At 39.4% G+C, this 26,741-nt stretch overlaps 2 protein-coding genes across 4 annotated transcripts in view; both read right to left on the reverse strand.

Annotated features, from left to right (window-relative positions):
- si:dkey-220o5.5 (actin filament-associated protein 1-like 2) overlaps nt 1-16,291 on the reverse strand; it is a 70,345-nt gene extending 54,054 nt beyond the window's left edge. The window contains exon 1 of the mRNA XM_036578184.1: nt 16,027-16,291. Within this exon, the coding sequence (XP_036434077.1) occupies nt 16,027-16,042 (16 nt within the window). The 5' untranslated portion in view covers nt 16,043-16,291. The remainder of the gene's footprint in view (nt 1-16,026) is intronic.
- Nucleotides 16,292-17,066: 775 nt separating this feature from the next.
- LOC118813050 (dematin-like) overlaps nt 17,067-26,741 on the reverse strand; it is a 60,366-nt gene continuing 50,691 nt past the window's right edge. For all 3 annotated transcript variants that reach the window (XM_036578188.1, XM_036578187.1, XM_036578186.1), the window contains 4 exons: nt 25,694-25,701; nt 25,213-25,278; nt 24,399-24,479; nt 17,067-24,322 (listed from right to left, as the gene is read on the reverse strand). In XM_036578188.1, the coding sequence (XP_036434081.1) occupies nt 24,209-24,322; nt 24,399-24,479; nt 25,213-25,278; nt 25,694-25,701 (269 nt within the window). In that variant the 3' untranslated portion in view covers nt 17,067-24,208. The remainder of the gene's footprint in view (nt 24,323-24,398; nt 24,480-25,212; nt 25,279-25,693; nt 25,702-26,741) is intronic.

A 26,741-nucleotide genomic window follows, 5' to 3' on the forward strand; every position in this document is an offset into this window, starting at 1 on the left:
CCTGCTGATGGCATAGCTGGTGGCCCACTGGCGTTGTGCTCAATGTTTTCCGGGCGGCCCACCGGTGGTTCAGCAGAGTAACAGGCAACTCCACTTATCATCATTAATTTTCCACTCACAGTCCAATTTACTTATTTTTCCTTCCTTCCTTTCTTTAGTTATACTTTATGAATTAGTTTAGTACATAATTTTAATCTAGTTCAATGTCAACAACATTTTCTGTAAAATCATTTTACATCAGGCCTAGTCATTATTTTTGTTCTCTCAGTTGCTGTAATATTTGTCTATTTTCTAAAATAAAAGGCTCTGTGAATTTAAAATCTGGGTGGTCCGAGGGTGGACCAGCAGTGGCATACAGCCAGTGAGGTGCCGACCTTATCATCCAGTGGACCGATATACACTATATTGCCAAAAATAAAACCAAGCACCTAGGCCTAGGCCTCACAAATGCGCTTCTGGAAGAATGGTCAAAAATTCCCATAAACACTCCTAAACCTTGTGGAAAGCCTTCCCAGAAGAGCTGAAGCTGTTATAGCTGCAAAGCGTAGGCCAACATCATATTAAACCCTATAGATTAAGAATGATATGTCACTCAAGTTTATTTGCGTGTGAAGCATACGAACGAATACTTTTGGCAATATAGTGTATGCTCGCTATCAGGGTTGTTGACCCTCCTTAACAACCAGCTCTGTGTTTACATCAAATTTAAGTCAAACACTTTTCCTAAGTACTTATATGTGTATTTTGCATGTATGATTTTTAGCTATGCTAATGAACAATAGTCCATGTTCATAGATCAGTGAATAATACAGTGTCAGAAACCTCATAATGAAGCCTATTAGAGATACTGAACAGCTCCACACAGTTTGAAGGAAGCATGTGATGATTTAAGTGTGCAGTTAGCACCACGCTAGCTAACAAAGCTCCCACTGTTGGCTACATTAGCCTTGTAGCTTCAGTGCTAAAATAAAGAGCTTTTAGGCTACGTTTACACAGCAGGTCAAAGTGGCCCAAATCTGATTTTCTCACCAAATCTGATTTTTTTTGTTTGGCTGTTCACATTATCTTTTAAATGTGATCTGTATGCAACATCAGTCTGAACAGATCAGCTCCTAAACTGAGCCACATGCGCAAAAGAACGTTGCTTCACGTGGCAGCTCGTCCAGAGGTAAACAGTCATGATGGCCAGCAAACGCCAGTCGCTCCCGGAGCTTCAGTTTCGTCTTCGCCAGCATCACAGGAGCGAGTATAGGTTCCAGTGGTTGACAGCTGGACTCATCACCCAGAGTGTGTTTGAGTTCACCGCAAAAAGGGCTCGTAATTCGGCCGCGGCCACTTCTTTGGTTCGTGTCCTCGAATTCTTTAAACTGTTCTCTGACGCTGCAGCTTCGGCCTCCTCTGGCCGCGCTCGGCCGTTTTGTTCAAAACCTCTTCGAACACGGAGCCGTTTGATGAGTCTCCTCTAATTTTTGTACAGAAACATCAGCCTAAATATTTATGAGTCTCAGCAGCGCGAAATTATGACGAATATCGAGTAGGATTGACATAAAAGTGAATGAATTCCGATCTGGCTGTTCAGACTGAGTCGTATTGCCGCAGATCGGACACGTATCGGATTTCAGTACCACACATGAAAGTGTCTCAAATCGGAATTCAAAATGTCCGATTCAGTGTGTTTATCTGTTCATACTGACACACAGACACACATCTGTGTCAAATACGGAGAAAAAGATCAGATTTGGGCCACTTTTACCTGCTGTGTAAACATAGCCTCAGACACTAAACAGGTCTTGGTTGATCGACTGCCTGTACAGTAAGAGTAAATTTAATGTTTTTTGCTAAAGTATTTCTGTAAACAGGATGGAAATGAACGTTGTGCAGCTCCACATGCTAAGCAGTTTCTTCTGAGTTAAAGATGGAAACAGAGGCAGTCAGGTGCAAAGACTCTTACTAAATTGTTACCTCGGCCTGCGTTTTGAGCTATTTCAGGAAGAAAAAGGGAGCTGACAGCTTTTCATTAGTGCAAAGCAAACAAACCTTCAGACTTGACAGATTTGGCGATGGAGCGCTAACGGCTAACTCATTAAATAAACAGCTAACTCGTTAAATAAACAGTGGCTCTAACCAGATGTCAATGCCTGACTAAGGACGGGACCTTCCAGCCTTCAGACCAAGGACTCTCTCTCTCTCTCTCTCTCTCTGTCTCTCTCTCTTTCATTCACTCTGGCTCTAACGGCTCCAGTGCTTTCTACACAAATAGCCACACTTGTTTTGTGCAGGCAGGAGTTTCAACTTAGTGATCCTCTTAATAAGGCCCAAATCGTGTAACCACAAATTTCCATCCCTTTTTTCATGGACATAAAAGCTTGACATTGTAAACATTGTTAAAGTTTCAAAATGTGTAACTCACTTACCAGTCCACAGTCTATATCACTGCTGTCAGAACAAAACCTCCATTTTTGTCATTTTTAAGTTTTTGACATAATTTGAAAATGCCTGTTGCTCTTTACATTGCAACATCTCAACATTTCATGATGACTGGACCAAAATAAACGTTCCAAACTGACTTGGAAACAAGTCTGGTTCCATTGACTTACATTAAAAGTAAGGTATGTTTTTCCCTTTCCTGTAAATTTTGGATATATTTTGGATATATGAGGTTTTATAAGCTCCAGAAACATCCCATTTTGAATTAACTGTTTTTGTGATGTCACAAAAAAACAACACATTTACATATATCTGCCTATGCAACCTACAGCAGTTTAGCCCCGCCCACTCATACTGAAGTTGTAAGAGGTGTTTTGGTTCGGACTGCTTCTTGAACGAAGCAGCCAATCATAACACAGCTAATTTACATATACTGTTCCGGGAAACGGTCAAGTAAAATTAATTATGACTGTTTTGAGGAAAATAAAACTATGTCATAAGTAGACCTACCAAAATAAAAGACAAATTTCATTTAAAAAGCGCTCTATGATGTTCATATGATCCACACAGTCACTCTGACAGACTGTAATACACTACAGGAAGTGTAGGGGGCGATATGACTTCTATTGTTTAATTGCAATATAACAGGTGAAATTGCCTGGAGCTTCCCATATAGAAGAGGAAACAGTGGAACCAATAGAATAATACTCTATATTATTCTAATTAATGAATATAATTGACTGATTCTCAGCTGCAGCCTGATTAACGCTACGATTAAAAGTGCAGGACAAATGATACAGAATGGCCGTTACAGCAAGTCAGAGGTAGCTGAACAAGACCTACTGGACTTCCTCACACTGAGTCCTCTCTGCTCTCTCTCATGTTCTCTTTCTTCCTTTTTTCCTTCGTTTTTAGTGGAGCGAAAAGTTCAGCTTCTGTAATTTCCTGTCCTACTGTTATCTCCCACCATCCTCCACCTAAACACACACACACACACACACACACACACTGCTGGCACCTCTCCACCTGTTGATGTCACTGGTCCTCAGTGTCATTTTTCTATCATGACTTAATGCCGTATGGATTTAGCAGGTCTTGCTCATCAGCAGATGTTGTCCCTCTGTGTCTAGACTAAGGCCCAATAGTCAGATATTCACCAGCTTCTTGTTCAAATTTTCCCGTTCCACCTTAAATGGAGCAGCAGCTACATTCTGGCATTTCAGACGTCAAAACTGCTGAGCTATTTAAGGTGGAACGGAAAAGTTAGCTAGCTAGCTACCGAGATGTTAGCACACTATTAGCAATTTTTATGCTTGTTACAAAGAAATCAGCCATAATACACTGAAACGTCATTAAACTAAGGTAAAACAATGATTATCGTATTTTTTAAACAGAGAAAATTCTCACATTTGTGAGTTTCTTCAGTCTCTTGTTCTCCGTCTTGCCGGTTTTTCTTTTTTTCTCATAACTCTCTGTTTGGAGCCTCTGAAAAACCTCTGTTTGGAGGATCATGTAGCCCAAACACCTCACCCTACCCCTCTATCTCAACAAGAATCAGGACACCCTACCCCTAGATGTGAACACGCAAAACAGAGGGCTAAGGGCTGAGTGGTAGGGGTGAGGGCTGAAATGGGATTGGGCCTTAGTGTCCATCAGGAAGTCTTTAATTATCTGTTAACAAATCTTTACTAGCCATTCTAGATCAGACAAGCGATGCTCATTTCTGTAGAACTTTGATTAAAACTATTCTAAATGAACTGTTCAAGAGTTACAGGCAGCTAGTCATTCAATTTCCAGTCAAAACGGCCATTAAGTACAAGCTATTCCTTTTTCAGTGTCAGAAAACAGACAGGAAACTACACAGAAGTCTCAATTACTAAATTTTGTGAGTTCAGACTGTGCCTTCAACATGGCGGTGGCAGTATGAGGGAAGACTGATTGAGGGGGGAGAGAGAACTCTGAGACCAAGGAGGAGACGGGGTGGCGGTGGGGATCTAAAGGACATTAGATTGGAGGAAGGAGGGGTTTCAGGCATGTTCCTCCCTCCAAACTTCAGTTACAACACAATTATATATAACATCGAATGTTTCAGTGTTCAATGCTCGATAATTCTGGTCCTGAAATCTGATTGGCTGAGCCGTGCTCGAAGCCATTGTAAAATCCACTATATACGCACACTTAAGACCGCTTCACAACAACTGAACTCGGTATCACTGCGCCTCAGCCCGAAAAACCCTTGTGCTGTTAATGGAATAATCTATGCCTCTAATTCTGCTCACATGGAGCACCGAGTACATTGATTAAATAAGGACCTGTTTTTTGTTTATGTTCTTAGCTAGAACTGGGCTGGTCAGCTAGAAATTCTAGCCTCTAAAGCCAAACAGTGCATCATTTATAGAGTGTGGATGTGTCTGAAGACAGCTGGCATAGGCTCCAGCACCCGACCGCGACCCAGAAGGATAAGCGGTTTAGATGATGGATGGATGGATGTGTCTGAATCCCAAATGACTGTTTCTTAGCTGTATTTTGCTCTGTTGGGCTGCAGGATCCAGTATTTAAATTCCTGTGTAGTGCACTATGTAGGGAGCAGGGAGCCGTTTGAGATTCAGCCCAGTGTGGGTAGAGGGGCAGCCCTGGATTGGTGCTAAATTAGACTCACGGTGGTAATTTGGTGGCCAAAAAGTACTTATAAAGCAAATGTTTTGAATTAAACAGTGCTGTGTCATCATATGTTCACTGCTATACAACAAAAGTTAAAAAGTTCATGAAAAGTCCGCAATATACAGCGACGGGTGACCGAAAGTTCTCCTCATTCAGGGGTTCAGAATACTCGTTTATGATGATTATTATTAAAAATAACTTAAAATAAAATTATAAAATAAAAATGAAAATAAATTATTTTCTGAAAAGTTGTGTATTTTATCATATTTTATGTTGACTGACGTTTTATAAAAGCACTGAGCCACTTGAGGCTGTGCGTTACTGCAAATTTATCACAGGGAAGGGAGTTTTACTTCACATCGTGCCTAAAAACAGCCTTCCCCGTGGTACAATCGCAGTAACCCACGGCCTCTCGTGGCTTATTGCTTTACTATATGATGGGGATAGTTTTAGAATCTTCACTTATTTCCTTATTTCCTATTTCCTAACCTCCTCAGAAGCGGCTAATCCTGTAAATAACTGCCTTGTTCTGTTGTTACATGAAGTCACCAGAACCTCCTCAGTTAGTGTTTTGGTGCAACCCTTCATGCCTGCTGGAGAGGAAGTGATTTCACTGCTGTGTTACACGCTTCCTGGGCACTTTGTCACAGAGCAGGTGTTTCTAATAAAGTGGCCGGTGAGTGCGTGCTGCACAGCAGAGGTTTCACAGTGACAGATCTGGAGCTGTAGGCCATCTGAGTCAGTCAGAACCTCATTAACGTTCCTCCGAGCGTCTGTTAATCACATTACAGAACCGCACCGCGTGTGTGTAGAACATGATTCATGTTAACACACAGTGTGTTTCTAAACACACCACAGAGACTCCATTCATCCCCCTAGTGTAGAGACGCCTCATTATCCAGCTGCCACGGACTGCGCTCTCTCTCTCTCTCTCTCTCTCACACTCACCATGCCACTCTCTCTCACACACTCTCGCTCTCTCTCTCACCCTGCCTCTCTCTCTCTCTCTCTCTCATTCACTCACCCTGCCTCTCTCTCTCTCTCTCTTTCACCCTGCCTCTCTCTCACACGCTCTCTCTCTCTTTCTCACCCTGCCTCTCTCTCTCTCTCTCACACTCACCATGCCACTCTCTCTCTCTCTCTCTTTCTTTCTCTCCCTCTTCCCTCTCCTCTCCTTTCTTTTTCTTTGTTTTTGCTCTCTCCTCTTTCTTTCTCTCACACACACTCTCTCTCTCTCTCTCTCACTCACCCTGCCTCTCTCGCTCTCTTATTCACTCACCCTCTCTCTCTCTCTCTCATTCACTCGCTCTCTCTCTCATTTGCTCTCTTTCACCCTGCATCTCTCTCTTGCTCCCCTCTCCTTTCTTTCTCTCCCTCTTCCCTCTTTCCTCTCCTTTCTCTTTCTTTTTGCTCTCTCCTCTTTCTTTCTCTTTCCCTTTTCACTCTATTCTCCCTTCTACTTTTTCCCTCTGTCTCTTTCTTTCCTCTTATTTCTTTCTTTCTTTGCTCTCTCCTCTTTCTTTTTGCTCTCTCCTTTCTTTCTCTCTCTTCTCTCTTTCACCCTGCCTCTCTCCTCTTTTTGCTCTCTCCCCTCCTTTCTCTTTTCTACTCTTTCCCTCTGTCTTTCTTTCTTTCCTCTTATTTCTTTCTCTCTTTGCTCTCTTCTCTTTCTTTTTGCGATCTCCTCTCCTCTCTCTCTCTCTCTTCAATCTCTCCTTTCTCTCTTCGTTCTCTCTTTCTTTCTCCCCTCTTTCTTTTCGTTCTCTCCTTTCCTTTCTTTCTCTTACTGCCTCTTTTTGCTCTCTCTCCCTCTCTTCCCCTCTCTCTCTCTCTCTCTCTCTCTCTGCAGGGGCGTCCTCTACATTTCGGAAATACCTCAGACTCCCACTCTATTCTTGGTTCGGACACAGAGAGACGTTTCAGACTTTAAAGAAATGTATCGGATGTCTGCTGGACTATTTTGACCCCTTTACTGACCGGCTGACCCCAACTGCCCCACATATAAGAGCAAGAAGTGGATAATAATAGTAGTAACAATAATAATAATAATAACCACCTACATGTAAATCTAATAGCTTTATTAATAAGGTAGCTTTGATACAGTAAACGCTGCTCACACACAGATCACAACCGAAGAGCAAATAAAAAAACAGAAGGACAGAAATAACAGCATTTCTAACGTTTCTTTAATGGTCAGCAGTGCTGAGACAGAGCGAGCGGTCAGGCCAGGCCACAGTAGCCAAAGGTTTTCAGCAGGTCCAGCAATCAAAACACAGATGGAGGTGATTAACGGCTTAGTCCAGCAGCAGAAGCAGATTAAATAAGTCAACATAAACAAAAAAAATTCAGGCTTCAAGGCAGCCGCTACTGTTTTTAGCTTTACGCTAACATACTTCAGCCCATGTTTACAGACAGTAGTGAGTCATACAGGGTCAGAAACCATCAAGTCTATTAGAGACACTGAACACCTCCACACAGTGTTAGACGAGCATGTGAGGCAGTTATCACCGTGCTAATTGGTGTACATAAGCTTCCTTTACTTGTTAGCTACATTAGCCGTGTAGCTCCAGGCCGAACAGGTCTTGGCCGATCGACTATGTTTGAGGTAAACTGAGTAAATCTGACTTTTGCTTTAATAATGACTTAAACTCTGAGCGCGTCGCAGGCTCAGCTCAGTGGATGAAGAGCTATACGCACCACAGAAGGTCTTCAGAAGCACCGAGTGAGGCTATAAAAAGAAACCAGAAGTGCCACATGCTGGCCGCGACGCACGGACACCGCGTCAGAGGATTACTGTCAATCCTTCATTCAGACGCGCCGGCTACACACACGACAGCTGAAAGCATAGAAGTGACTCAGCAGCTCCGCATGAGCCCCATACATTCTACAGTCTTACAACAGAAATCATATTTACTGTTTCTCTGCTTTCACCCCAAACGGAGCCAGTCAGCCAAGTCATGTCTGGGGTCTAGCCCTGGGGCGATAAACGATATTATCGAATATCGCGATAATTAATAACCAGTGACGATATTAAGTGAATTATCATTTTATTTTTTATCATGTACCCTGGTCATGTGACTTTTTTCTTTTTCCTATCTATGGTAGGTTAAAATTTTAGACCTAAGCCATAACAGAAAAGACGGTATGTATAGACCACGCAAACATAACTAATTAACTACAAATACACGTTTTTAAAACGTCACTTGAAAAGATTAGAATGTAGCGTTCCAGTCTGGCAAAGAATGCTGGGTATATGCAAATGAAACACACGTGACCTCCTCCTTAGACGGTGAAAAATGGATGAGCTTGTACAGAAGAAGGGTGTTACTGCGCCCGTTTGCCAATATTTTGGTTTCCAACCAGACGAACACGGAGAACCGCCAAAGCAGAAAACTGATCATCATCAAAGGCAGCAATACAGTAAGTACTTCACAGTATGAGCTGCCAAACCGTAGGTACTTCAGCAGACAGCGGCGCCTGAGATGTATAATAATGTTAATTGTGTATGAAACAATCTAGGTTGTTAATAACTATAATCATAATAATATTAATAATTATTATTATTATTTCTTCTAACATAACTGTTTTTTCCAGAATTAAGATTCACTGCTATAATTCTCCCTTGCTGTTTCGCTAAGATGCAGCAGTTCACTTACGCAGGCTGCAATAAAACGATCAACCCTCACTTGGGTTTTCTTCGTAAATCAATTTTTAACATGATAATATCATTTATCGTGATAATTCTGGAGACGATAATCGTTTGTCTAAATTTACACTATCGCACAAGCCTAATGGCGTCTGTTTTAGCTTTAGCACTGAATGAATGTGTTGGTTCTATATAGCACCAAAAAGGGTTCTTCTATCGTTATGATGTCAAGCTTGTAACTATAGCAGAACCCTTTTTGGTGCTATGTAGAACCATTTAAAAAAAAAAAAAGTTCTACACACTCAATAAAAAAAGGTTCTTCAAGAGTTCTTAAGCAAAGAAAATGATTCTATACAGAACGATGAACACTCAAAGGATCCTTTGTATGATTTAAGGGTTCTTTGCATCATGAAAGGGTTCTTCATTTTGACAGAGAATGCGCTGAAGATGGTGCTATATAGAACCTTTTTGAAAAGGGTTCTTTCTAGCACCAAAAAGGGTTCTTCTATTGTTACAATGTCAAGCTTGTAACAGAAGCAGAACGCTTTTTGGTGCTATATAGAACCATTTTCAAAAAGCCATTTTCTACACACTTAAAAACATGGTTTCTCATGAGTTCTTTAGTAAAAAAAATGGTCCTATATAGAACCTTGAACACTCAAAGGACCCCCTTTTCACATTGATAGAGAATGTGTTGATGATGGTGCTACATAGAACCTTTTTGAAAAGAGTTCTATATAGCACCAAAAAGCATTCTTGTATTGCTACGACGTCAAGCTTGTAACTATGGCAGAACCCTTTTTGGTGCTACATATGGTACATATAGAACCATATACAAAACATTTTCTGTCAATCTGAAGAACGATTTCACCATGCAAAGAACCATTTAAGCATAAAATGGTTCCATACAGAACTTTACCAAAGAGCCCTGGAAGAACCATCTTTTTTATATGTGCAGAAACGTTGGGACCGTTAGAACCGAAGGTTCTGATCTGACAGTACAGTGACATTCGCCTATGTATGTCTATCAGCTTTTACACAGATGTCTTTGGAGCTCAGCAGTGGTGGTGCTGGAGCGCGTGCGCTGCCTTCAGTCCCAGCAGCCGCTCCTCTGTAAATGAGGCGGCGCCGCTGAGGGGCGAAATTAAAGCGGCCTGCTGCGATATCAGCACCACATCCTGATCCTTTGAAGTGCTGCTGTGTTTACAGAGTTTATACACACACAGAAAAACACGCATACACACAATCACACACACACGCAGAACAGAGATGATGAGACAAAGATGTTCACGCCAAAACACCAGCGCTCAGTCACACATACTCATAAACGTTTGCTATTGTACCATGTTTTTAAGACACTGAGCTCCTCAGTACGACCCACTCTACTGTCAGTGTGTGTCTATGGACGCTGCATTTTATACAGCTGTTAGTGATGGGTGTGACTGAAACACAATAATGAGGACGTCCACATACTTTTGGCCATGTAGAAAATGCCTGATCAGCAGTGTTATAAGTTGTTTTGTTATATTTTGGTCATTCATACTGCTGGATTTCATTCATACTGCTGGATGTTTAATATAACACTCGATTTTAGTATCATACCATCATGTTCGGGACAAAACCTTATACCTCCATTGTTGTCATTTCTAATTTAATCAAAATATCATGAGAAATGGACTAACAGACTAACAGAAATGGTCCGAACTTCCATTAAAGTTCAAGGATGTTTGTTCTTCTCCGTTTTGGAGAGACAATGTAAACATTTCTAATACGGGTCCTTACAACCACAGTTATTTTACAGTAACATTATGTATATCTAGGGCACTTTCCGTTTTCACCAGAGGGGGCGACAAAGCTAATCACATAAAATGGTTGAGCTGTAAACGAGTCGTTCAGAGTGGTTTGGTGTGAAACGCTCCGTTCTAGAGAAACTTACTGAGTCAGAATTGTTCACGGTGGTGGTGATAGGAACCAGACGTCCACCTCTAAAAGCTCCCTCACAGAAAGTTCCTACATGAAATGGTTATGAATTCACTGCCTGATGACTGAGACACTGTTTTATGATAGATTTGAGACCTTAAACTCCATTCATGGTGGAGGGATACATAATATGCAGGGTGTTGTGAGGCAAAATAGTCCCCAAAGAAAACCTATCATTTTCCATCATCAACGTTCCATATAAACACTCAGAAGACTCGTGTAGGTTCGCTGGTGGTTTTGGATAGTAAATAAAACGTCTACATTTGTGTTGTCATGGCGACCCCTGGTTCCTATCACCACCACTGTAAAGACATCTGAACCATTTCACACCAAACCACTCTGAATCACTCTGTTTACATCCCACACACTGCATTATGCAGAAATTTCCAAAAATCAGTGGAGTCTTCAACTGACCAACGTATGTGTCTGTGTGTTCCAATTACACCCATGAAGAATGAAAACAGTCCACAGACACTCGGTCATGTGACTTTGACGGCTGTATCTAGACTGAGAACAGAGCTCGCTGCCACTCAGGCTCCGTTTACAACAGCTGCCTGTTCACGCTCACACAGAGCCATTCACAGGAGGCTATCAGGAGCCATTAACATAAATAATCTCCAGACCGGTGACTCTCCTGAGGGTCCACCGCCGCTGTGAAGTGGACGCTGTGGCCTGTTTCAGATACCACTCACATATTTTCACAGATTTTCAACAAAAAGGCAAAGGGTGTGTGTTAGGCCCGAACAATAATTCGCTCTTAGTTGTTATTGGATACTGGCCTTCACAACACAGTAGGCTGCAATATAAAAAGAGTGATTAGCTACGAAAAATATAATATCACAATATTACAATACACAAAATGAATCACAATATGTCGAGGCATATCTAAACAGAACGGCGATTAAAAATACCATTAACAACAACAAACACTATCCTTTGTTTAACATTTCACACACTGCGCTGCACTAAATCCAATTAAACAGGACTAATTCTGCTCACTCGGTACTGAAATATGCAGTTTGTTCATAAAAGCTTATTGTGAGAACGATTAATATCAACTATTCTCATATCGTCCACCCTACATCACAGTATTTTTAACGTGTTCTGTGACCAATCATAGCTCCAGATGAGATGATCCAACAAGCGTGAATCATTTTAGTCTGAAAATAACGCAGGCCTGCCTTAAACCCTGTCACATAAATATTGAATATGACAAACCACAACATATAGCAATAAAATCACAATATGATACGACATTATCTTTAGTAGATATGCTATAGAACAGGGGTTCTCACCTCAAGACCCACCTGTTTATCACTAGAAGGCCCACAAGATAACAAAACTCAATATTTCTGCTTAAAAATGTAATTTTGGGAAGATTTTCAACACAGTGGCCTCTTTTCCACTGCAGGGCCAGACGGTTCTGAGCATGGAGGGTAACTGCTAACCGTACTCGGGGCCACAGAACCGCTCCGTGGGATGACGTAACGACATAGCTACTCGCTGACTGGTTCTTTGTTTATGTCGGTATTGTGCCACCGCATTTCAAATCCAAAAACAATCAATTAAGTTCATTTCGCTCACACGGACGGCAAATAAATGAAAGCAGTGCACCGTTTTAAACTCACCGTTCAATTAACGTCAAAGCTTCAATCTCAAACCAGTTTCTAAAGAACCAAGGGAGAGTAACTGGTTAGCATTAGCTTAGCTTGCATGCTGCCAGCACTGCTCACCACAGAGCAGGTTCGATTCTGACTAACAGAAGCTTCACTGACACCAATTTAGATGATAATGACTCATATCTGAGAAAGCGAAGTCGAGCGGTTGATGTTAGAGCAACAGAAAGCCGAAATTAACCTCTTCTATCGTGTCTGGAGCCTCCTAGCTAAGCTAATGTTAGCCAGCTCCTCTCTCCTAGTTAACTTAGGACCCAGTGCAGGCTTGACTGGACTAACTGCTCTGCTATCACAAGTATATATGATAAAAACATACAACAGTGAGAGCAAAGTCGACTGATCTGTGTTGAAGTGACAAAAAGTTGAAGTCGAATCTGTTCAGTTTGAGCTTTAAGCTGTAGGCTAAGCTAACGTGAGTGCGCAGTGCCTCTCGCTGCAGTACGGGCCCGGTTCTAGCAAACCGATGATTGAAAACACCAGTTTAGAGGATAAAGACTTATATCTGAGAGCACAAATTCGAATGACTGGTGTTGAAGCGACAGAAAGATAAAAAAACAGAACAGTTCAGTGGTGCTTTGAGCTGGACCCTGCCGGACGACATTAATGCTAACACTAATGTGAAACACACCACAGTACAGGCTGTTTGAGTAACAGATGCTCAAATAACCCCATTTAGAGGACAAAGAAGATGAGGGCATAACGAGAGACTGGACTTGGAGTTAGAGGAGGAATTTCCTGGTTCTGATTTAGCGGCACAATAGATGGGCACAGAAACCGTAACCGGTCTCACGAGTCCAGACCAGCGTGGAATGTCCAATATTTCCCCGAGAACTTTTGGCTAAATAGCAGAAAACCGGCCAGTGATATGTGGGACCTACTCTTGCAATATGTGACGTTTATCAGTGAACATGAAATATAAGCAAAATACTGGTGTGAGTGGACAACTGAAAGGTCAGGTGTTTCTAGAGGCAAAGGGCAAAAATTGACGAAGCCGCCTTTGTGCACTGTTATTGTGGGGCTTGTATTAATGTTGTCAACTGTTAAACGTTTTATATTTCTTTTTAATTATTAAGTCAATTATTTTATTCATTATTGGGTCAATGAAAAGGGCAGGGTTCTAGAAAACAAGGTCATGTAGTGAATCCCAGTGGCCACTGTATTGGGTCAGTGGGCCCAGTTGTGGTCATGGAGGGCTGAAAACCAGAACAATTTGGTGATTTTCCTACTCAAACTAATTCAACTCATCAGTTTGGGTAATTTAGTAGGTGTTCTACAGCAGAAAAATGGAACCTAGGATCCCAAGAGAGAAGAAGAGACTCGTACAGTCTTCGGTTCCGCTGGATGGACTAAAAGGTTCCACTGCAGTTCTAGAGGAGAACTCACCACTCCAGGGGTTTCTGGACCTCAGAGTTCTTGACTCATGTGTTTGGTAGCTACTGTTATTCCTGCTTGAGTCACTGCTTTGAAGTAACAACACTTTGACTAAAGGCTTCTCTACCTAAACCCTGATGTAGTCCTAATCGTCCTCAGGCTCTAAACTAAAAACAGCTTAATCACAATGACACGGTGGGCAGAAATGCTATTTTCATATATCTTTCATACTAATATATGGCATACCTTATTATATATGCTATCTCTCATACTAATATACAGAACATCTTAGTGTATGTAGTAGTACTTTTGCTTATATCTATATCTTACTATATATCATGCAACTATGTGGCATATATTTGTATGTATATCACATCTTATACTGGTATGTATGGCATTTCTTAGTACACATGCATCTCTCAGGCTAATATAGGGTACTGATATATGCAATATTTGTGTATATAGTGTTGCTACTGCTTACACATATATCTTACTATATATGCTTTTCTCATGCTAATATGTAGTATATATTTGCATGTAATCTGTATCTCATGCTGATATATATGGTATTTCTAAGTATATATGCCATCTCTCATACTAATATACAGTATATCTTAGTAAATATGCCATCATAACATGACACACTTTAGTATATATGTACTAATTCTCATATTATTATGTGGAATACCTTCACTTATGCACTATTGCTTTCACTAATATATGGTATGTATCTGTAAGTGTACGATATCTCATACTAATATATACCATACGTTAGTATATACTGTCTCTTACTCTACTATATGGTATACCTCAGTTTATGCAGTCTTTCATGCTAATATATGATATATTTTAGTATATATATATCTCATAATGATATATGGAATCTCTATGCAGTGTTGCTACTGCTCACATAAATATGCTATGTCTTACTATATATGCCATCTCTAACACTAAAATGTGGTATATATTCTTTATCTCTTATTGATATATATGGTATTTCTTAGTATATATGTTATCTCATATTTATACAGGATATCTTAGTGAAGATGTTATCATATCATATGACAAACTTTAGTATATATACTGTTTGTCATGTTATTACATGGTATACCTTAGTATATGAGCTATCGCTCACACTAATATATGGAATATGTGTATATATACTTTATATTATACTAATATACAGCATATTATAATATATGCTGTCTCTGATTCTAGTATGGTATATCTCAGTACATATGCAATCTTATATGCTAATATATGACATACTTTAGTATATATGTTACCTCATGTAAATACAGGGCATATATTAGTATATGCAGTATTGCTATTGCTCACACAAATATTTGTTATATCTTACTACATATGCTATATGTGATATATATATATATATATATATATATATATATATATATATATATAATATATATATATACAGTATACCGTAATATATTTTCTATATGTCATGCTGATACACAGTATTTCTTATTATATTATGCTAACATAATCTACTCAGGCTAACATGACACGATTGTATTATTATATATCATTTATAAAGTTATACTTATATATATATATATATATATATATATATATATATATATATATATATATGTAAATATGCTAGCACTTACACTAATATATATGTGTGTGAATATATTCCACATCTCATTCTGATACACACTCAAAAAGATAGTTCTTCAAGTGTTCTTTAGTAAAGAGAATGGTTCTGTTTAGAACCATGAGTTCAATACAGAACCATTTGCATGCTTCTACATGGAGAGATGGTTCTCCAGACTGATAGTGAGAATAGTGCTGTAAATGGCTCTACAGCACCAAAAAGGGTCCTGCTGATGTTACCATGTCAAGCCTGTGACAATAGAAGAACCTATTTGGTGCTATATGGAACATTTTTCAAAAAGGTTTTATATAGAACACATTTTCCATCAATCTGAAGAATCATTTCACCATGCAAAGAACCATTTAAGTATGCAAATAGTTCTAAACAGAACCATAGAACCATTCCCCTTTACTAAAGAGCCCTTAAAGAACCATCTGTTTGAGGAGTGGATGGTATATCTCAGTCTGCTGTCTCTCATTCTAGTAAATGGTGTATCTTTGTACACACACTGTAGCTCAGTGCTGTACAGTGAATGAAACAGCGCGCGGTGTTGTTATTGATTAGTTTTTATCAATTAACTTTAAGCCCTTTTAATCCCAAAGCTGAAGTGAAGCAGTGGAGGAAGCTGGAGCTTTTAAACTGACCTTTTTGTTTGTCCATCGTTGGGAAAATGTTCACAGACTCCCAGTAAAAGTCTCAGGTCTTCTATCACAGCTCATGTCTGTCTGTCTGTCTGTCTGTCTGAGCGCTGGTGTGATTCAGTAAATGAAACTGCGCTCCGTTTTGAAAGCAGAAAGTTTGCGAATCCTCACTCTTCAGTGTGCAGACTGTGCTCCGTCCGTCCTGCCTCTTTTCCTCTCACTCCCCACAACTTTCTCTCTTTTCCTCTCCGCTTCTGCTCTTTCTTTCTCCTCCTCCATTCCCGCTGTTCCTCCTCCGCTACGCTGCTCATCAGGCTGTGGTTGTCTCTAGCGCTCCACCTGGTGGTGGAAAGCGGTAACACTGCATGTCCACAACAACTAGTGTTTGGTAAAAGGGGAGAGTTCCATTTATTTAAAAATTATTCTGTATAATTCAGTGTTTGAGATGTAAACAGAGAGATTCAGAGTGGTTTGGTGTGAAATGGTTCAGATGTCTTTACAGTAGTGGTGTAGTCGCCATGACTACAACACAAATATAGACATTTTATTTACTATCCAAAACCACCAGTGAACCTACACGAGTCTTCTGAGTTTATACGGAATGTTGATGGAAAAATAGTGGAAAATCTGAAATAATAAGTTTTCTTTGGGGACTATTTTGCCCCATTTGATTAAAATACATTTTAAGCCAAAACTTTACCCCAAAACTATCATAAATCAGTGTCTCAGACATCAAGCAGTGAATTCAGAACCATTTCATGTAGTAACTTTCTGTGAGGGAGCTTTTAGAGGTGGACGTCTGGTTCCTATCACCACCACTGTGAACAATTCTGAGCATTTCACACCAAACCACTCTTAATGACTCTGTTTACATCTCAACCAGTTAATTATGTAGAAATTTTGAGTAATTGGTGGAGTTCCCCTTTAAGGTGCTTATTCTACAGTACATTTGTGAGGAAAAATTTACTCTTTTATCAGTGTTTCAATCTTTCACATTCAGTTTATCCTTGACTTTTGACAAAATAAGAGTCAGGAGGCAGCGCTAAACTCCAAAAAACTTTATTAAACAGAAAATTCAAGTACTAACTGTTCACCAGAGTGCGTATTAATCGATAAGAGTAAATGAGAATAAACTCAGAACCATAACAAAAAGAACTAAACAAAAACACACCTGAACCTTAACAACAGACACTCACCATACTAACTCAGTATGTTTATTTAGTAGTTTTTTTTTGTTTGTTTGTTTGTTTTTCATTCAGCACACCTTCACATTAAAAGAAGGAATAAAGAAAGAAGGAAATAAAGAAAGAGAGAGTGAGTTTTGTGGTGATGGTGCTGTGCTGTGACTCCACTAATACAGTGACTAGTGACTGAGCTGCATCTCTAGTCTGTATGTGTTCTGTATTTTTCTGGTTGGAGTAATTAAAGGAATACGTCAGTGTATTTTCAACCTAACCTTTATTTGCTGCGTCTGTAGTGTGCAGTCAATCACCACTCACCATAACTTAAATATGTCTTTCTGCACTCAGAAAAGATCAGAAAACCTGTTGACTCCAAACTCGGTTATATTGAATTCAATGGGCAGATGCTGAATCTTCCCGTTGGCTTCCACTAAGGTGGGCGATATGATGATATTTATCGTTATCTGATAAATTATGTCGTTGATATCGTCAGTTCTTAAATAACACTGACCAACTACATGTTTGATTACAAAGAGAGGGCTGTTTAAGTGGATTTAGTGCAGCGCGGTTTGTAAAACATTGAACAAAAATCACTTGTAATTATTATTATTATCACGTATTATTATTATAATAGTGTTTTTATATGTGGCACTTGCAGGTTTTTCGTCTGTCCAAACTTCTTATGTGTCAGAAAAACTAGACTAAGTATCATGATCAAACATGTTTTTGCCGTATCGCCCACCCTTAGTATCCACTATAAAGCTCTTTTGCATGTCGGCACTTCTGTTCTTTTCTAAATAAATGGACATTTTTGCCGGTGCTAATCAACCAGATGCAGCAAACTGAGGTTAGTTCGAAAAATCCGTGGAGTGGTCCTTTAAAGGGTCACTCAGCCTGATGAGGAGAACCCCCTTTGTTATGATGTAACCTGAAGGTGGTAAAACTACAGCCGCTTTTGGGGGTGGGCTGTTAGAAATCCCCCACAAAGCAGGCATAGTTTCTCAAAAGTTTGTCATCAGAAGGGGGTTTTTCATAGAGACCCTTTAAGGAACTTCATTAAAGGGTCCACATTCAGCATTTTTGATTTTTTTTATCTGTTTTTTTCTGTACTAGTCGTAATTTATGTTAACATGACCATTTTTCAGCCTTTTTTAATCCCTGTTTTCGTTCAGGTGCCTTTAAGACATGTAAGATATGTAAATGAGCTCTGCTCTGATTGGGCCTGCATTTGGCCTCATTCACAACGCAGTCTGAGCTGAAACACTCTTTATAACTTCACTGTGAATTAGGAACATTTGGTCATATGCTAATGCGTTCATGCTTGTGACATCACAAAAAATAATGAATTCAAACAGCAGCTCAGTGCTACGACTTCCACAATAAAAGTCTTTTAAATATACGTTTATCCAAAGGCAGTAAATCGTCACGACCTGCTGATTTATAAACTCTCATTTTCAATCTGCTAAATTGTGATGAGTGAATCAAGTGAATATTATTTATTGTTGACTAAATTTGAATATTAAAAGCATTTGGCTGCACATATTAAAGGTCAGAGAGGAAGGCTCTGATTGGTCCTGACTTCAACGCTATAACACCCCTCAAAGCTGATTGGCTGGATTGTCTTGGGGGCGTCCAACAGCTCAACGGCTTTTCACTGACCAAAACTCTCCGATTGCAGAAGCACTGTTCATTATCATCACAGCTGCGGTCAGTGAGTTTTCCTTCTGCATGATTAGCGGAGAAATGGGTCAGCCTGAAGGTGCTGATTCAACTGCATCAGTTTTGGAAAGTTATGATAGATTATAATTGATTAGAACAAAATTCAGTACAACACCTGCTCTTTTTCACCAACATAACATTCTTGGGCTATTTTCAAATGTAAAAGCACAAAGTCTATACAGTTCCTCCAGTTATATTTGTGTATTCAGTGTATGTTTAATAACAATTCTGAATCAAATCATAGTGAAATTTGAGATTTCATGATGCACAGAATTGTTTCCTAAAGAATCTGAATCAAATTGAAGTCATGGCACAATGAACTCATTTCCTAAAGAATCAAATCAAATTGGATAACGGTACAACTAAATCAGTTGCTAAAGAATTGAAATAAAATTAAAGTCATGGTACAACTGAATCCTTGAAAATCGGAATCAGATTGAAAAATGTTACAACTGAACTCATTTCCTAAAGAATCAACATCAAATTGAGGATCAGTTCCTAAAGATTTGGAATAAAATTAAAGCCATGGCACAATCGAATCAATCCCTAAAAATCTGAATCAAAATGAAAAATGTTGCAATTTAATAATTTACTAAAGTACTGGAATCAATTTGAAGCCGTGGTCCCAATGAATCATTTCCTAAAACTGTAATCAAACTGAAATCCTAGTAAACTGAATCAGTTTCTAAAGAATCATAATCAAATTGAATTACTCTATAGTTGAATCATACCCTAAAGAATAGGAATCAGATTGAATCATGTTGCAACTGAATCATTTCCTAAAGAACTGGAATCAAATCAAAGTCATGGTTCAACTGAATCATTTTGTAAAGAATTGTAATTAAACTAATAGTTCAACTGAATCATTTCATAATGAATCATAATCAAAATGAATAATGGTACAACTGAATCACTTCCAAAAAAAGTGAAAACAAATCGAATCGATGTTACACTAGAATTAATTTCTAAAGAGTCAAAATCAAATTTAATGACAAGACAATCGAATCACTTCCTAAAGTTTCATAACCGAATCAAACTGCTGCAACTTCTAGCAGGTTCTGTGTGGAATGTTTATTTCTAAATCCTCGTGTTGTTTTGTGCATTTTAAAGTCTTTCTTCATTGTCGTTCTGTTTATAGTCATGCCACAACGTAGGTAGACAAACAGAGAGAGAGAGAGAGAGAGAGAGAGAGAGAGAGAGACAGTAGCTGCACATCATTTGGTCACTGAATCAACACAAGCAGATTCAATCTATATGAAATATATAAAAAAACAAAATCCTTCATCCAGTTTCAAACTCTCCAGATTAGATCTCTGTATGTGGACTGAACTGAAAGCGGGTCAGCAGGGGGCGGGTCAACTATATATATCTACAGGGGTCAAGGATCAGGGCTGCGAGAAACTCAAAACCATGAGCCGGGCCATGCCAAGTCCTAAAAATCTCTTCATCATCTTCATCTATCATTTATCATTTATCCTTTAAAACAGGAATCTCTCCATCCACTCCAGAAAAGAGGAAATAACCACACAGTGAAAGTGCTTTAGAACGCAGTAGCAGCAAAACAGGGAGGGTAAACAAAGGGGGGGGGTGGTATGGGGGGGGGTGATCAATATTGATCAGAATCATTTTTACAATCAATTATCAATCATATATCTGATTTAAGGTTAAAGGGTTCGGTACATTTCTCATGCAGGTCGTATGTGCACTGCTCATCAAAAGTTTGGGGACACCCAGCTTTCCAAGTCGTTTTTAATACAAATGAGTCAGTTTCGCTATAAAGACCACATTAAAGTGTGTTTACAAGAAAACTATATCACAGATGAAGGTATGGAGATAAGGCCACGCCCACTTCATCCTCTTGTTGTTTTTTTATAAGAATGATTTAAAGAACAAGTGATTTCTTGGAAATATTATGTTTTCTTAACCTTTCGATATCCTCACACTGTCTTAGGCTGTGAGAGTTAAATTAAAATTTATTTTTTAAAACTGTTAGTTTTTAAACACTTGGTTTGACGTTTTTTCCTCCATTTTGCTCCTCTGAGTGGATTAAACTAAATCACAGTTAATACAAAGTCTAAATGTATCTCACGTCGTTTGTGGTACGTGGTAAAATGCAACGTAGCCCACATAGGAAAACAACGAAGATTTTTCTTGTCTAAAAATTCTTTCACAGGTGAAATTCATGTCTTTTTGTTCTGTAAGCGTTTCCCCAAAAACAGAGACGTTTATTACGAACTTTTTAACGTTTTACACGTGATCCAATTTTTTAAAAATGAGATCACACGTTTTTTCACACCTTTTTCAGAAAAATGTGTAGTATCAAAAATTCACGTGATTATTCAAACGTGAGATTCATGAAGGCGTATTGCTGAGCACTGAAGGTAAACATGCAGAGGGAGAGTGCAGACCGGCGCCACCTGCTGGTAGTGTTTAAAGTATTTTGACGCTCCTTTCGTCTCTCCGTAACAGATTAAAAAAAGATGGAGCTGGAAATTCCATCAAAAAGTCATTTTGCAACACAAGTGCAGCACAAACACAATCAGTGATGTCGACTGATGTCATCAGCACAATGGAGTTTGTAGTCTGTTTTGGGGAAACCCTCACAAAGACACACATGAACCTCACGTTTGAATAATCATGTGATTTTTAGAAAATACACAATTTTTTTTACAAAAAAGTGTGAAAACCTTTTGATCACACATGAAAAAACTGATCAAATAAAAAAACTGATCAAGTGAAAAAGCGTTATCATGTACAAAACTGTGCGATCACAATCACTTGGGGGGAGGGGTGAAAAAATTCACACAAATCTCACGTTTGAATAATCACGTTTTTTGATACCACACATTTTTCTGAAAAAAGTGTGATCATGTTTTTAAAAATTGGATCATATGTAAAACAGTTCATAAAAAACATCTCCTTTTTTGGGGAAATGCTTACAGAAAAAACATGAATTTCACCTGTAAATAATCATGAATTTTAGACAGCTCACGTGTTGCTACACTCAAAAATATGCGAACAGCGTTTTCGCGTGAGAAAAAGTGTGATCACGTGTGCCGTTTCAGGACATGACGTGTCACGTGTTCACATATTATTCAAATTATGTTAGGTGTGTTGTTCACATGTGGTTTAAATGTACATTAAATGCACGCAACTTTTTCTTGTAAGCGAATGTTTGTAAACACTATTTCTGTCTTTTACTGTCAGTCAATCATTCGTTATGCTGTACAGACTGTAATGTGGAGCGTCTCTAATTCATTGTTAACCTAAGTTTTGAACACAAACAGCAGGGGGTGCTCTGACCACTTTCCTTCACTATACACGATGCATTAGCACATAGCACATAATTCTTTTTATTTCACTGAAAATTAATATTTGATAAGAACACTAGGTGAGCCCCAGACTTCAGACAGGCAGTGTAATACTGGGTGAACTCTCTCTAATGTAGCCCTCTGTAAAACATCAAACTGCGGATCGTTGCTATAGAAACTGTTGCAATTAACTACCAGTGATTTCTGCATCAGTGATATTTGCATTGAAGCATACAGATACGTGTGAAATATGTGAGAAGAAAGAAAGAGAAAGTTTTACATATTGAATTTTTCACGATTAAAGTGAAGGTTTGGTGAAAAATAAAACGCACCCAAGTCACCCCAAATGCAGTCGATCAGCCAAGTTTGCTTCTTTAGTTTGGCACCGGAGCTACGAGGCTAATGGAGCTAACAAGTAATGGAAGCTTTTACCCCACCAGTTATCATCGTGCCTCACTCGCATCAAGCTGTAGAGTAACCACTTAGAAACATGAGCCTATCTGTGACTGTATTTAGACATGCAGTTAGCACAATGCTAATTGGTGGGGTATAAGCTTCCATTACCGGTTCGCTACATTTGCCTCACAGCTCCAGTCTGAGTTAGTGTGTGTTAATTTAGACATGCAGTTAGCACAATGCTAACTAGTGGAAGACAAGCTTCCATTACTTGCCAAATACATTAGCATTGTAGCTCCAGTTTGAGGCAAGTGTATAATGATTTAGGCATGCAGTTAGCATGATGCTAAATGGTGGGGTATAAGCTTCCATTACTTACTAGCTACTAGCCCCATAGCTCCAGTTTTAGGCAGGTGTGTGATAATTTAGGTGTGTGGTTAGCAATGTGCTAATTGGTGAGGTATAAGCTTCCATTACCGGTTCGCTACATTTGCCTCACAGCTCCAGTCTGAGTAAGTGTGTGTTAATTTAGACATGCAGTTAGCACAATGCTAACTAGTGGGGTATAAGCTTCCTTTACTTGCCAAATACATTAGCACTGTAGCTCCAGTTTGAGCAAGTGTGTGAAATTTAGACATGCAGTTAGCACAATGCTAAATGGTTGGGTATAAGCTTCCATTACCGGTTCGCTACATTAGCCTTGTAGCTCCAGTTTGAGGCAAGTGTGTGATGGTTCAGGCATACAGTTAGCATGATGCTAAATGGTGGAGTATAAGCTTCCATTACTTGCTAGCTGCTAGCCTCATAGCTCCAGTTTGAGGAGAGTGTATAATGACTTAGGCATGCAGTTAGCACAATGCTAATTGGTGGGTGTAGAAGTTTCCATCGGGTGATAGCTGCATTAGCCTCAAAGCTCCAGTCCAAAGCTAAAGAAGCAAATTTCAGACACCAGTTTGGGGTGAGGGGGTGGACTGGGTCCCCAAACTATCGCTTTAAGTGAGCGAAAGTAATCAAACCACCCACAACAGCATCTTAAATCAACTGTACAGAAATTAAATCGAGCTTCATCAAAACTTCCGTCACCAAAGCGCTCCGACGGTCTGGTCAGTCAGAAATAAGTTCATTATTAGCTTATAGCTCATCGTGGCAGTTAGCTCAGAGTGTGGCAGTGTTTAGTGGTGATCAGAGCCGGTAGCCTGTGTGGACGCTGGAACACTTCTACTGGACTGGACACTAGTTTTCAGCAGGTGGAGCCAAAAATATCAGCTTTTTTCATCCTTTTTCCGAGTCTAGTCTCACTTATCATACACAAAAGCATCAAGCTATCTCTGTCAGCGTCCCGCATTCAAATCCAGTCGACTGCTCGTTTAGTAGCTGTGACCAGAGACGTGACATCAAGGGTTCTGACATGCTGAGATGTCTGGGATGCAGTCGGACCCCAAAATGTCCACCAAGCGTCACGTCCCTCGTCCAGTCAGTTTCTCGTCGTCTTCTTCACGCTGTCCCAAGCAGAAGTGCAGTTACGTGATTTTTTTTTCTTTTTTATTAGTTATTTTTTTCCCCTCAGTGTTCTCAGTGCTAGAAGAGCGAGACCTTCTTCTTCAAGTCGTTCCTCTTCCACAGGGAGAGCCGATCGAACTCCTCCATCGTCATTCCGAACAGATTCTTAAACTCCTCCGCCGACAGGTGCCTCTGAGAAAAGAACGACATCGGTCAGTGCTGCCCCCTGCTGGAGAAAGAGCGTCTAACACATCTGTTTGTGTTGTACCTCCAGCCTCATCCTGTCCACTCCGGGTGGGAGTTTACTTCTGCCCCGGTGAGTCACGACCAGCATCTCATAGGGATAAATCTGCCAAAGGAAACAAAGACTCAGCACAGCACTGTGTTATATCATTATAATGTACATACTCAATGTATATAAACACCGATCAGGCATAACATCATGACCACCTCCTTGTTTCTACGCTCACTGTCCATTTTATCAGCTCCACTTACTATATAGGTGCACTTTGTAGTTCTACAGTTACAGACTGTAGTCCATCTGTTTCTCTGATACTTTGTTAGCCCCCTTTTACCCTGTTCTTCAGTGCTCAGGACCCCCATGGACCCTCACAGAGCAGGTACTATTTGGGTGGTGGATCATTCTCAGCACTGCAGTAACTGACGTGGTGGTGGTGTGTTAGTGTGTGTTGTGCTGGGCTGAGTGGATCAGACACAGCAGTTCTGCTGGAGTTTTTAAACACCTCAGTGTCACTGCTGGACTGAGAATAGTCCACCAACCAAAAATATCCAGCCAACAGCGTCCTGTGGGCAGCGTCCTGTGACCACTGATGAAGGACTAGAGGATGACCAACACAAACTGTGCAGCAGCAGATGAGCTATCGTCTCTGACTTTACATCTACAAGGTGGACCGACAAGGTAGGAGTGTCTAATAGAGTGGACAGTGAGTGGACACAGTGTTTAAAAACTCCAGCAGCACTGCTGTGTCTGATCTACTCGTACCAGCACAACACACACTAACACATGTTATGCGTGATCAGTGTATTTGATCATATTCAGTATAATGAGACGTGTTTCTCACCTTGTGCTCCAGCATGGTGGGCAGAGAGTTTCCTCTGTCCATCCTGCGGCCCTGAGCATCCCCATTCTGAACCGCACACACACACACACACACACAGTCAGAGTGAATTACACACGGCAGAAGGAAAACAGCTGAGCTTGTATGTATGAGAGCATCATCACTGCCATGACAAAACTCTGTAACTCCTTTTCTTATTTCATCATCATTCAAACACACCAGCTGTCCTTTACACTGTGTGAACGTTTCATGCTGAATAGACCAACAGAAACGCTAGAAAATGACCTACAGCTAAATTCCTTTACATTAACGTACATAAAGTTAAGACAGCTTTTCCACCTACTATAAACTCAGCATGTTATAGATTAAAGGTGTCTTTCTACAGCAACGATACACAAACACACTGATTTTTCGTATGTATTTTGTGTGTTAGAGATGCTGCGTGGATACATGATTAAAGTGTGGCAAGTAAAAACAATCTTACCTGTAAATCTGTAGAGGAAGAAGAAAATGGATGTAATTAATATGAGTAATAATAGACAGAATAATAAGCAGTGATACTGTACATATTACAGTGTAAAACGCATAGAATTTAGATTTAAAAACTACAACATAACAGAACATTAAAGAACAGAATAGAGTATAAAAACAGAATATAATAGAATAGAGGAATAAAAATAAAAATGTATAACAGATGTATATAATAGAGAACAGAATAACAGAATATAATAGAGCAGAACAAAGTACAATAGAACAGAACAGAGTAGAATAAAGTAGAACACAATAGAGCATAATAGAATAGAGTAGACTAGAATGAGAGAAGAATAGAATAGATTAGAATAGAACAGAAAGAATAGAATAGAGCAGAACACTACAGAATGGAATAGAGTACAATAGAATAGAATAAAATAGAGTACAACATAGAACAGAAAAGAATGGAGTAGAACAGAATAGAGTAGAATAGGATAGAGTGGAACATCAGAGAATAGAGTAGAATAGAAGAGAAAGAAAAGAATAGAGTAGAACATCAGAAAACAGAACAGAATAGAGTAGAACACTACAGAAAAGAATAGAATAGAATAGAATAAAATAGAGTGGAACATCAGAGAAAAGAACAGAATGGAGTAGAACAGAATAGAGTAGAATAGAATAGAGTGGAACATCAGAGAACAGAATAGAATAGAGTAGAACAGAGTAGAGTAGAATAGAATAGAACACTATAGAAGACAATAGAGTAGAATAGAATAGAGTAGAACACAATAGAACAGAACAGAGTAGACCAGAAAGGAGTAAAACAAATTAGAGTAGAACAGAATACAGTACAACATCAGATAACACAATAGAGTAGAACACAACAGAACAGAAAAAATAGAGTAGAATAGAATAGAATAGAACACTATAGAACAGAACAGAATAGAGTAGAATAGAATAAATACAATAGAACAGAACAGAATAGAGTAGAATAGAACACAATAGAACAGATCAGAATAGAGTAGAATAGAATAAATACAATAGAACAGAACAGAATAGAG

Source organism: Colossoma macropomum, unplaced genomic scaffold (assembly GCF_904425465.1).
Source record: "Colossoma macropomum unplaced genomic scaffold, Colossoma_macropomum, whole genome shotgun sequence".
In the NCBI taxonomy this organism is placed as follows: domain Eukaryota; kingdom Metazoa; phylum Chordata; class Actinopteri; order Characiformes; family Serrasalmidae; genus Colossoma; species Colossoma macropomum.